The sequence below is a fragment of the Plasmodium berghei genome (assembly GCF_900002375.2).
Source record: "Plasmodium berghei ANKA genome assembly, chromosome: 10".
Lineage (NCBI taxonomy): Eukaryota > Apicomplexa > Aconoidasida > Haemosporida > Plasmodiidae > Plasmodium > Plasmodium berghei.
The window spans coordinates 993,334-1,006,550 of NC_036168.2; the positions used below are offsets into that span (position 1 = coordinate 993,334).

At 23.6% G+C, this 13,217-nt stretch overlaps 4 protein-coding genes across 4 annotated transcripts; 2 read left to right on the top strand and 2 right to left on the bottom strand.

Moving 5' to 3' along the window:
- Nucleotides 1–1,086: 1,086 nt before the first annotated feature.
- PBANKA_1024700 (ubiquitin fusion degradation protein 1, putative) lies at nt 1,087–3,068 on the top strand (the record flags this gene model as incomplete). Its single annotated transcript, XM_034565339.1, has 10 exons — nt 1,087–1,089; nt 1,191–1,320; nt 1,537–1,622; nt 1,731–1,799; nt 1,907–2,037; nt 2,160–2,253; nt 2,382–2,454; nt 2,548–2,588; nt 2,761–2,886; nt 2,985–3,068. 10 exons carry the CDS (start codon nt 1,087–1,089, stop codon nt 3,066–3,068), a joined length of 837 nt encoding a protein of 278 aa, XP_034422046.1.
- A 688-nt stretch (nt 3,069–3,756) lies between these two features.
- PBANKA_1024800 (ATP synthase-associated protein, putative) lies at nt 3,757–4,831 on the top strand (the record flags this gene model as incomplete). Its single annotated transcript, XM_034565340.1, has 4 exons — nt 3,757–3,872; nt 4,225–4,278; nt 4,470–4,554; nt 4,652–4,831. The coding sequence occupies 4 exons, from the start codon at nt 3,757–3,759 to the stop codon at nt 4,829–4,831; spliced, it is 435 nt and encodes a 144-aa protein (XP_034422047.1).
- A 544-nt stretch (nt 4,832–5,375) lies between these two features.
- On the bottom strand, nt 5,376–8,483 carry PBANKA_1024900 (DNA replication licensing factor MCM2, putative; the record flags this gene model as incomplete). The annotated part of the gene is made up of 2 exons (XM_034565342.1): nt 5,376–8,285; nt 8,478–8,483. 2 exons carry the CDS (start codon nt 8,481–8,483, stop codon nt 5,376–5,378), a joined length of 2,916 nt encoding a protein of 971 aa, XP_034422048.1.
- A 1,451-nt stretch (nt 8,484–9,934) lies between these two features.
- PBANKA_1025000 (conserved protein, unknown function) lies at nt 9,935–11,316 on the bottom strand (the record flags this gene model as incomplete). Its single annotated transcript, XM_034565343.1, has 6 exons — nt 9,935–9,960; nt 10,086–10,159; nt 10,254–10,371; nt 10,571–10,715; nt 10,917–11,151; nt 11,270–11,316. 6 exons carry the CDS (start codon nt 11,314–11,316, stop codon nt 9,935–9,937), a joined length of 645 nt encoding a protein of 214 aa, XP_034422049.1.
- Between the last annotated feature and the right edge of the window lie 1,901 nt (nt 11,317–13,217).

Genomic DNA, 13,217 nt, shown 5'->3' on the forward strand with positions numbered 1-13,217 from the left:
ATTGTGATATATCATTTTACACGAGTCGCTTCGATACATTACAGCAAATCGTATGTGCATATTCCCATGCTTGTGTACAAATCAATACATATATTTACATATAATTTTTGCCCATTATATTTATTTATCACGTTTTTTTCCTAATGATAAATTTCATTCTCTTCATATTTATTCATTTTACATGTATATAGTCGGTATATCTCATATTAAAAAACATTGTATCCATGTATATAAGGGGAGATTATGAAATAAGCAATTATATATATATATATATATATATATATATATGCAATAAGTCAATATGTCTTTTTAATATCATATGACGATATTATACAGAATAAAAAATAGTCTATATAAACGTCTTTACAATAATTAAAAAATTACAACTACTTCATTAATAAAATTCACAGTATAAATTATTTACCTTAATTGGCATAATATCGTGCTTAGGATTTGTTCGAAACTAATAATATCCATATTTTACGAAATAAAGTAAACTATATGAAAAAATTTATATTATTGTTATATAGAAAAATCAAACTAAATATTTTAAAAAATTATTATACCCACAAATTAAAAAAGGAAAAAATATAACTAAATTCTTAATGAATGCATTTCCCTTTTCCTATTTATTTACAATTAAAATAAAATAAAAGTGTAAAGTAAAATAATTCGCATCGTACGCAAAAAAAGTTATTATTTTTTATAATTTCAAAAAAATATATATTTACATATGTATATATTGTATTTTTATAACCCACAAATGGCTTCATTTCTTAGTAGTCAATTGCATACAATATATATGTTTTCAAAGATTTCTCTGCTAAACAATGATTAGATTGAGATATACTTACGAGAATATAACTTATTTTTATACAATTTTTTATGCATAATTATGTAATGCATGCATTTTTGAAAATATTTGCACATTTTGTTTTCCATACAAATTTAAAGCATTATACATATGTATAATTTTTTGGTAAAAAATTTTATACAATTACGTTTAAGAAAAAAAGAAAAGTTAATAAAATAATCAATTGATTAAAAATAATTTGATTTTTCTCATATAAATTTATTTCTACAAGAATGGTAATAATAAATATAGAGTTTTTTATAAATTAAAATTGCATAAAAATTGTATACGAAAAAAAGATAAATAAGAAATGTAAAATATGTCTTTATTTTTATAGTGGAGTTTTAATAATTTAAACAATTTTTTGGGAAATGATTTTTTAAATATATCTGAACCCTTTACCGAAGAATATACATGCTATCCGGTATCTTTTATTGGAAAAGATGATATGGAAAATGGAAACAAAAGTACTAACTATATAGTGAATTTATAATATTTTATATGATATACAATATATATATTTTTGTAGCATATGCTGGTTTATTACTTTATTACATACTTGCATTTTTTTATTACTCCAAAAAATAATTCAAAGAATGCAGCATTTTGGTTGTTAATAATATATCTATTTATCCTTTCTTTGTAATTTTTTGCCACATCAAATTATATATTTTCAAATATAGTTATATTGCCACAAACTGCTTTAAACGCATTGGCTAGAAGACATATATCATGGCCCATGCTATTCGAAGTGTCCAATCCATATACGGTATCTATTATTATATTCCCTCTATTGTTTTTAATTATAATAAGTGTATATATATTATATTTTCTTAGCGTAGTAAAAATAAATTATAACTTATAAAACAAATTTTAGGAAAAGAGAACTCATAGTGGTGTTCTTGAATTCATTTCCGACGAAGGGACATGTCATATGCCATACTGGGTAAAAGAGATGAATATTAAATAAGCAAGTAAATAAATACCTTATTAAATTGATAAAACAACAATGAACATCCTCACACATACTTATATATGATGTTAAACTTTTAGATGATGCAACAATTATGCTTAAAAGAAGGAGATATTGTAAGGGTTACAAGTATAAGTTTACCTAAAGGTACCTTCGTCAAGCTAAAACCCTGTTCAAAGGATTTTATGGAATTATCTAATCATAGAACTGTGTATGTTTTTAAATTTAATATTTTACGATTTATATGGAAGAAATAAAACAATATCTAAATTTTAATATGAAAATTATGATATATTTATGCTATTTTATTTAATATCGTTTTTATTTTTTCAGTTTAGAAACAGCTCTAAGAAATTATGCAACACTAACTATTGGCGATAATATTGTAATACATTATTTGGGAAAGACTTACGAAATTAAAATTGTGGTATGATCTAAATATGAGATGCATCATGTATACGTACATATATATATTCATGTACATATAATCGTTTTTCCGGATTCTTAGCTAATATGTATATTGAGAATATATACCCATTTGGTTTTTTTAATTAGGATTTAAAACCTGCTTTTGCTTGTACTATTATTGAGACTGATGTTGAAGTAGAGTTTGAGGAACCTTTTGAGAGTAAACATAATAATTATTAAAAAAATATATTTTTATTTTTGTTAATATATGTTTTATTAAAATATTCATCTATTTGTATACCATCCATTGCAGAGGTGCAATATGTAGAAGAAATCATACCCGTTGAGGAAAGTGTAAGAAAAAAAATTATAAAAATAACAGAATTTATTTTATATATTATTTTCAAATTTTAAAAAAACGCTTTATGGACGTTTATATGCGGATATGGATATGATATGTATGCATAAAGCCCTATAGTAATATATAGAAGGAAAACATAAATATATGTTTTATGGAAATTTTTAGAAATTCAAAGGGAAAGGGCAAAGAACCGATGGAAAAGCTTGTAAAAATGTTAAAAAAGAAAAAGTGCGACAAAAAATTATTGAAAATCCTGAACCATGGAAAGAAAAACTTGTTGGCGGTGTTAGGGTAATAATCAAAAGAAGAAGAAATGGAAAAAAATAACTATGTAAAACTAAAAATATTAATATTCATTGAAATGTATATATTTATTAAATTATTTTTAGACCAAATGTGCTGAATATGAAGATCTACTAAAAAAAGGACGTATTCCTGGAATAATAGGAAAATTTATAGAAAGAAAATTTTAAAAGAATATTTTATACGTATACATTTATATATATCATGTGTACATGTGTGTTTTTCATTGATTTTTATAAACTTAATTAATATTAGCATAATTTTTTTTTAATTTTTATTCATTGTTTTAAATAATACTTATGTGCTACAAATTATTTTTTTGTCAAAATGTTATAATAACGCATTTATGCATCAAATGTAAAAAATAAACAAAACAAACTAATGAAAAATCATTGATAAATCATATTTTTTAAAAGTATTTTAAATATGAAAATATAATATAATTTCCAACTTATTGTATGTATAGAATGGTAAGGGAAACAAATATGCGTGCACGCATGTAACAGTTTTACATTTAAATAATGTTAAAAAAAGCACAGCGCAAAAGTGTAATACATATATAATGAAAAGGCGTATCGTTAATATATCATTTTTTTCACAATAATATATATTTTATATTTTTTTTTATTAAAAAAATGAGGTTAATAAAATAAGATGATTGATTAAATGGATAGGATAATAAGCAAAATATAACAATTATTATTTATGGGGTTTAAAAAAGGGAAAAGCTGTAAAATCGTTTACTTTGTAAAATAATATACAAAAAAACAAAATTTACTTTATCTTTAAATTTCCCCTTTGTTTTATCCCTTTCCTTAATAATAATATTTCAAAAAGAAGCAAAATTATTTTTATACGATGAATGAAAAATGTGAAGAAGTGAAATCAAAATATTATACATGCTTAAATGCCAGTAAGAGAAGTCTAAGCAAGTGTAAAAATATAGAAAACGAACTAAGGGAATGTTCCAAAACGTAATTACAATAACACATACATGATATTAGCATGTTTATATGCTAAGAAAAGCTATTATATATATATTTATATTTTTATATATTTATACACTTTTTAAATATTTAAAATAATAAAAGCATTTCTATTGTCGATGTTTATGAGAGCATATATTATATATATCTATGTATGTTTATATGATAAAGTCAGCATACATAAATTAATACATATAAGCATATTGCTATGTGTATTAGAATGTGTGCGTGCTATTTATGTGTATATAGATACATTAAAATGGTTGTAAAAATAATTTTATTATACCATTTATACTTATATTATATTTATGCATTTATGTATGCATATTATTACTTATAGGACTGGAATGAGTTATTGTATAAATGAAATTAACAACCTGATGAAATGCTCAAGGTAATTCTATTAAAAATATTAAAATATAAGTAAATCAAAATATAATGTAGTTAGTTATCCAAAAGTCCCAGTGGAATACCCATTGATTTACAATTTATATGCGTAGAAAACAAGTGATAAAAATTCAGCATAATTGGTAGTCCTATTTTATCTTCTTTAAACATTTTTTTTTGTTATCATTCTTTTAATAGATCACCAGACGCATCGATTTGCTCTAAGGAATTTCTCTTATTTCGAGAATGCAATAGACCCGATGGACCGCATATATTAATAGATGTAATATAATAGAATTGTATATACATATATATATTGGCAAACGTGGCTATTTCAATACATGTTTTTTTTATACCTTTCCCTTTTTAACACAATATAGAATAATAAATATCTAATTTCGAAAAAGCACTTGGACAAATATAATGTTAATAATGCAACTATAGGACCAATTGAAGCCCCCGAACGAAATAATTCTAATACTGCAACATTTTTAGGAAAAATGAAAGAAACATTACACTTGAAGAATTTTAAGGAAAATTTTGTAGCTTATAAATGGTGAAGCATATGGAATAAAATGATTTCTGCACTTTTTGTTTTATAGTGTTATAATATATTTTTTTTTTTATACTATTTTTTAATATTTTTGAAAAAATAATGATACACTTTTAAAGCCGTGTATAAAACTTATACTTCTAATAAAAAATATATAACATAATTATTATCATGATAATTTAAAAAATTACTAATTCAGAGAATTTTATATATGATAAACGGGACACCGAAAAAGGAAGAGTGCAAGGAGATTTATAACAATTATGTGAAAATATTCCACCCTTTTGTAGAATTAAAATATTTTAATCGATAATTTTTTAGTATGTGCTAAAAAAATTAGGGGAAATGTACATAAATAATAATATGTGGATTAAATTTATAAGCAAAATAGTTCACAAGTGTGTTAAAAAGTGAAAATAAAAAAAATAAAAAATTTCAGGAATTAACAATGTTTCATCAAAGGTATATAAAATATGCATTCAATATATGAAGAAAGGAATATATATACCAATACACACATTTTGTATAACGGTTGATTAATTTGGTAGCGCTTAAACTTTAAACTTCTTACTTATTATTCCCTCAACATTGTCTCTTTTTATAACCGAATAGTGCTCGTTAAAAACTTTTGATTTCATCCAATTGACAATCTGATATTCAGAGAACTTATTTTGCATAGCTGTTTTCATAAAAATATTAAGTGGTAAAAATACGTTATTAGGGTTCAGAAATTCTGTTTCATTTTCTGTACCCGATTCTGTGTCATTTTGAAAATCTCTGGCAGATACATTTTTCAAATTTTCTCTTTGAATAGTTTGTTGCATAGCTCTTCTAACGAGTTCACATAAAACTTCATGGCCTCCTCTAAACAATGCTCTATACCTAGCAAATTCTTTGCTCAATTGCTTTGCTACTGCAAATCTTTGACATGAAACATATGATTCTAATAAAGTTGCAATAGCATAGTCTACATCTTTTGAAACAATTTGTTGAGACAATCTCATTTTAGCATTTGCTTCAGCAATTCTGATAACACTTTCGATATGTCTTAATGTCAATGGGTAACCACCAGATGCGCTAGCTTTTTGTCTTACTCTACTGTAAAAATTTGATAACTTTGCGCTAATTTCTGCATATGGGACATCTGATAAGCTAGGTTTACAATTAGTTCTAGCATAAATAATATATTTTTGTAATAAATCTTGTGGTATTGGTTCATATGCAGAAGATGAAACTATTACATTTTTTAAATTTTCTATTCTTTTTTGATAATTTTGAGTATTTTCAATTTTTGGATGACTTAGTTGATGATTGGTAACAACATATTCAGCTAAATAAAAATCCTCATCAACATTAGGTATATCTCTTAAAACAGTAATTAAATCGAATCTACTTAAAATTGGATCAGATAAATCGACATTTTCTTTAAAAGTTAGTGTAGGGTCATATCGACCATATATAGGATTTGCAGCTGCAATAACTGCACACCTAGCTCTTAATGTTGTAACAATACCTGCTTTAGAAATAGAAATCGATTGTTGTTCCATTGCTTCATGTATACTAACTCTATCTTTATCTGTCATTTTATCAAATTCGTCAATAATGCATATTCCTTCATCTGCTAAAACTAATGCCCCTCCTTCTAATGTCCATTCATTAGTTGTATGATCTTTTCTTACACCCGCAGTTAATCCAACAGCAGAAGCACCTTTACCTGTTGTATAAATTGTTCTTAGATTTGTTTTATGTATATATTGTAATACTTGGGATTTCCCTAAACCAGGATCTCCTAACAATAATACATTAATATCACCCCTTATAGTATGTCCTCCTTTAAAATTATTTAATATATCTTTATTTTGTATACCGAAATGACTAGATTCATTACTTTTTGCATTATTTTTATCACCTCCTTTTTGAACACCACCAAATAATGCATATGCAATAGATGTTTTAATATCTTTATGACCCCAAATGGCTGGTGCAATGGATGTAATAATTCGTTCTCTTATGTTTGGATCTTTTGATAATTTAATAATATCTTTAATATCATCGTCTGTTAACTCGCTTAACTGTATATCTTCTTTTCTTTCAATATTATTAGCTTCAATTTCTGTTTGTAATATTGGAAACCCATATTTTATATTTAATCCAATGTCATATTTTGTTTTATATATACCTAAAACTTCAACTTCTTCACCTGGTTTAACTTTATCTACTAAATCACCAGTAACAACCACTTCTCTTTGTCTAGGTGCTCTACCAGCTGGTACAGAATTGGGGGATTCTTGTAAAGTAATTTTTTGATAATCGGTATATGCAGTTTTAATTCTATCAACAGAAAATGTAGAAGATTGGCAATGTGGGCATCTTCGAGGCAATACAGGTTTTTTTCCATCTGAAAAATATATAGGTACTTCTGATAAAGTAGTATCACAAGAATTACATTTTAAATACATGACTCTTAACTTTGGCAACACATACCCTCTTTTAACACATACACCTGTTACTTTAATTAATGTATTTAATTCTGTACATCTTAAATTTCTTAATTGTGTCGAATAAGGCCAATCCTTTAATACAACTTTACATATCCTTCCTTTATATAATTTAGGAGATATTCTATAAGCTTCAACCATTAAGCATTCGTGTAAAACTTCTAAAATTTGTTCAGGTTTAAATTCTATCCATTGAACTAAATTTTCACAGTGAAATTGAATTAAATGCTTTGCTGATACAATTAACGTATGTTTATCATTTAATATCATTTTCTCAATTTTTCCAATATAGTATTGATTAAAATCATTCATATTTTCAGTTTCATTATATTCTAAATGTGGCGATTGTTCAATATTTACGCCCATTGAATCTTTTAAAGAAAATCGATGTAAAAAATAACGAAAACATGTATCTGCAGCTTGTTGATATCTTTCATCAAATATAACATCTTTTGGATTAACTGATAAGCATATTTTTGCACTTTCTAAATTTGATAAATCTGGTATATCTGTTTCATCTGATGATAAATGAAGATTTTCTCGTCGCTTCGCAACCTTTTCAGCAACTTTATCGAAAATATCTTCTTCTTCATCATCTCCTAAATGATTTTCTAGAGCTTTCCAAAATTTATTTTTTTGATATCGTCCTTCTTGTTTTCTTTGCAATTGTATGTTTCTTTCAGCAGCTCTTCTCGCTTTTAAATTATCTTCATAATCTACTTCATCATCAATAAAATCTTCATCATACTCGTCATTATCTAATCCAAGATTTCGAAGTTTTTGAATTTCTTTTTTTTCATCTTCTTCTCCAAAAACAAACCCATCATCTTCTTCAAATAAATCTGATCCTTCCAACTCTGCTTGCCTTTCTTCTTCATTTAATCTCCCTTCATCATCGAGGAGATCTTCTTCATCAATGTCATATTTGCTGGATTCTAATTCATCATCTACCTTTTTTTTATCCTAAAATGAAAAAGAAAGAGAAGAGAAAAAAAATATACTCACGAATAAACGTGTATGCTTGTGTGTGTATATAATCAAAGTAATGTAAAATATTTATTAAACTAAGAATGTGTATTTGCTTCATGCTCTTAAAATGTATAAACAATTAAACAAATAAACACATATATGCGAGCATAGTATGTGTATTATTACATCCATTTCTAAATTATAATGGGAAGATTGAGATATTTATCTTTTGTTTTTTTTTAAAAGATGATTTTCAAATGATGTATTTATGTTTATAAATTATATATATATAATATTTTTTTTTTCGCCATAAAATCCATTAAAAGTATATTCTCTCAAAAAAAGTATTATACTTGGATAATATATTTATTATCTTAGTGTTTATTATTCTCTTTTAGTATTTTGTTTTTATAATCTTATTATTGTTATTATTTTTACAGTATTATTTTTGTAACTATTTTTTATAGCTATTTTGCCATTATATATATTTTTTTTTCTTTCAAAAAAATTTTTTAGGACCTCGAAAAGTGTAATAGCAACTCAAAATTTAATTCGAAAATTTTATTTAAAAAACTACAAAAAATAAATGTGTATGACGATATAAGAATAGACAGTTTATTTGTGAAGTTTTATTTAATTTTTGCTTTATTATAAAAAATTGGTATGCTTTTCTATTATTCCCATTGATATTATATTGCTTTTATTTATTTTTTTTAAGCATCGGTTTCAATGTGCTTATTTTTTTTCGTAATAAATATCAGAAAAACATAGCATTACAAGAAAATGTCTTATGAATATAAATGCTAAAAGATATTATATGTTCATTTTAATATCATTTTTTTAAATACATTTTATAATTTGAATTAAGAATTTTTATCCTATAAAAATATGTGAATAAAAAATATTATTATTCTCTTTTTTTTGTGTAAAATTTATAAGCAGTGAATATTTAAAAGATATTAAAAAAGGGTTAAAAAATATATCTACATGAACACACATATTTATTATGATTATTTTTTCGAAGAAATTAAATATAAATGCTTGTTTTTATATTTTTAAACTTTACAAAATTTTTAAAAATCCTAAATGACAGTAATTATATAAAAGTTATATGATTTTTCATGTACTAAAAAATTTGCATTATATGTAAATATGCAAAACATAAGAAGTCATTATCTTAGTGAAATAATAAGAAAAATATATATTTATTTCGTATTATATTTTTTTCTTTCATCTATATGATATTTAAAAGAAAAATGATAGTAAAAAAAAAAATACGTTACATGAAAGAAAAAAAAAGAGCAAATGAAAGAAACTTGTTTATAAAACAAGAAATATATCATTTGATATATTTGTCTTGAATAATAGATATTTTAATTTAAATTATAATAAGCACAAAAAAATAGAATGTAATTTTAAGAAAGTATGAAAAAAAAACATATGCATTAATGTGGAATAAAATAAATTAGTGATCTTAAAATAAAAAAAACGCCAAAATAGACTTACCATCACAGCATTTCATTGTGTAAAAATTTAACACATTTTAACATGCTACCCCCTTTTTTTATTTTAACATAAAATATAAAGAAAAAAATTTATAATTTTTTTTTTTGCAATTTCTCATAAATTTATGCTTCTTGAAATTAGTCCCACTGTTTGCTTCCAATAACTGTTAAAAAAACAAAAAATATAAATAATTTTAATTTTATTATATCTATTGTATTATATTACACATAAGCATTGCTATTATATCGTATTTATTTTTTTTCTATTTTTTTTGTTATATTGATATACCAGAGCAATTAATGCAAAGTTGACAAAGAACATCATGCTCTCCAACTGAAAGATAAATTTTGTCCATCATATGCCTAAAATAAAAACCGTTTTTTTTTTTTTTTTTTATCTTTAAGTTAATTTATTCCAATTATTAAAAAATGGAAAGAGTGAAACGAAAAAGCATACCATCCGCAGCTTCCAGTGTTGAACATTCGTGGTTCTAATTTTAATTGAATATCTTCTGTTAAGTTGCAATATAATGGTTTTGCATTTTCCATAAAATAGTCTTTTGTCATTACATTCGCTAGAAATAAGAAAATATGATATCAATCATTTTAAAATCGTGTATTTATGGAAAAATAACATTTTCCTTGGAATTTTATCAATTAGGTATATAAATTATGCACACGTATAATACACTATTTTGTTTCCTTTAGAGAAAATGTTATATAATTGTTTCATAAATGCATAAAAAATGATAACAAAAAACTCAAATTTATTACCTTGTCTTTTTTTAGCGGATATGTTTTCGACTGGATTTTGTTTTCTTTTTTTTGAAGAATTTTTATTCTTAGTATTTGATTCGGAACTTGATGACACATTATCATTATTATTTTCTGTTTTCACTATCTTATTTGTTTTATCCTCCTAAATGACCATATTTTTACGTGTGTTTTAAGGCATGTAAATAGTGCAACCATTAAGAAAATAGTCATATTAATCCAAATATGAAAAAAATTGCATATTTATTAGAAAAAATAAATGGATGCAGTTATATACTAAGAAAATTTATATGCATACATTCATATATACATTGTTACTAATTTTTTGTATTTTTTCATTTTATACCTCATTTTCTTTATCATCATTGGTCTTTGTATTATTTGCACAATCCGTATTTTCCTCAATGCTTTGCTGTTTTTCGTCTTCTTCAAGAAGCTCTTTCAATATTTTGTTAAGGATCTCATTAATTTCTTTTTTTCTTTCATATAATGAATTTTCTTCCAAATTAAAAATGTGTTCCAATTGTGTCCGCACATTCCTCCTGCTTATTTGACTAGCCGTTTCGATTGAAACAAATGATCTAAACAAAAATTATGCACATATACATAAGGGTAAGGGCATAAATAAAATAATTTTAGTAAAACTAAAGGATTTATAAAAGAAAAAACGAAAGAATATTTTTTAATTTGGTAAATTACTTAATAGCCTTTTCGAATTCATCCGCAGTTATCTCTTCAATACCCATTTTTTTAATCTCAATAAATAAAAGTTAAAAATATTTTTAATGTTTTAAATCTGAAATGATATTATAATACCTTTAGTGCCCAAACAATATATAAATAGCAGTTGTATTTTTTGGAGGTGCACGTAGTAATAAATTTGAATGGATATTAAAAACAATAAGTATACAAAAATATGCAAAAATAAAGTAGCGATGAAATTATGATAAATTATAAGAATTTATAAAAATTTAGCATTGTAAATGTACAAAAAAATAAATATTCTTATAAAAGATGAAAGACAAAAGAATGAGGAAAAATATCCTTTATATATTGTTTACTTTCGTAAAATTAAAGCACAATTTTTTTAACTATATATCTGTTACATTTTTTAGTCATATAAACTATTAATAGCATATCTTTTATTACATGTAACATTTTAAAAAATATAGTTTACAGAAATTTATACAATTCTTTTACTTCAATTTTTTTATTTTTATTTTTTTTTATAACTCCAAACGTTCTTAAGTTTTGTTCTTTATTACGCATAAAAAATTCAATATTGGACGATTATATATATTTATTAATTTATTAAAAAAATATATACTTATTGTGTTGAAAACTAAAAGAAATTATAAAGCCAAAAAATACTTTAATTTTATTTTTTAATTATTTTGTAGCATTATTATTTTTTAATGTGTAAGTATATGAATATATGCAACACATTAATGCACATTTAAAGATCCTTTTTTTAAAGCGAACAATTTATTTGAAAAAATAAAAGCTTAAATACATATATATTTAGAATTTTAGTTAAACATTAATATGACGAAAAGTGAAAAAAGGAAATATTTAAACATTTTCAATCATGCATTATTTACTCCTATATAATATTTGTTCAAATGTGTAATATTTAAAATAATTGGTAAAACCTATTTTTAGCAACTATAAGAAATACAATCTTGATATTTACGAAATCACATATTGTATAAAATCCATAGAAACCAACAATTCGTTCATATCATGATATTAATATATATTATATCTCTACGATTTATTTACATATTATATACTATTACTTTCGTTTTTTTAACGTAGCTATGGCTTTGTTATTTTTATTATTTCTAAAAATTAAATGATTACACACTTGCTATAGATATCATGTTTATTGTAAATTCTTAATTATTCAACTTATCATAGTATTAAAACAAAATATATATTAATATTGGAAACATAAGTTTAATAAAATATAAAAATAATACTTTAGCTCCCACAAAACGAGGAACTATAAATAACCACACATGTATATATAATGCTGCCTAGTTACAAAAGACGATATGACCCCTCATTATATATATCCATGTATTACTTCTAGAGAATGAGCATATATCAATCAATTCAAAAGAAAGAAAATATATGCACAGGACAAACTTTATACCTTCCAAGGTATATGTAATTTCATGTTTATGAATGTTTATAATTATTTTTTAAAATTAAAAATAGACTATGTATATATGCATAAATACATGCGCATACAGACACGAGTGATACATAGATATGTATAAACATAATGGTATTTCACTAGGGTAATATATTTTCCATATTTCACCTCTATAAAAACACAGTGTTATATTTTATTAATCCTTTAACATCATAATTAAATAGCTAAAAGTGAAAAGGATATCGAATCAAATCATTATGAATATTTGATTAGATCTTAATGTTTTACCTCTTTATAAATGATAAATTATTAGAACGCTATGGACAAAAAAAGAAAAAAAAAATTTAAACCTAAGTTTGTTTCACTTTTTATATATTTTGAAATGCATACTGGCTTTCTTCATATTGTTTGACTTTTAGTAGTAATTAATATATCGATATTTATAATCATAATCATAATCAAAAGATAAAACAATTATTGAATAAT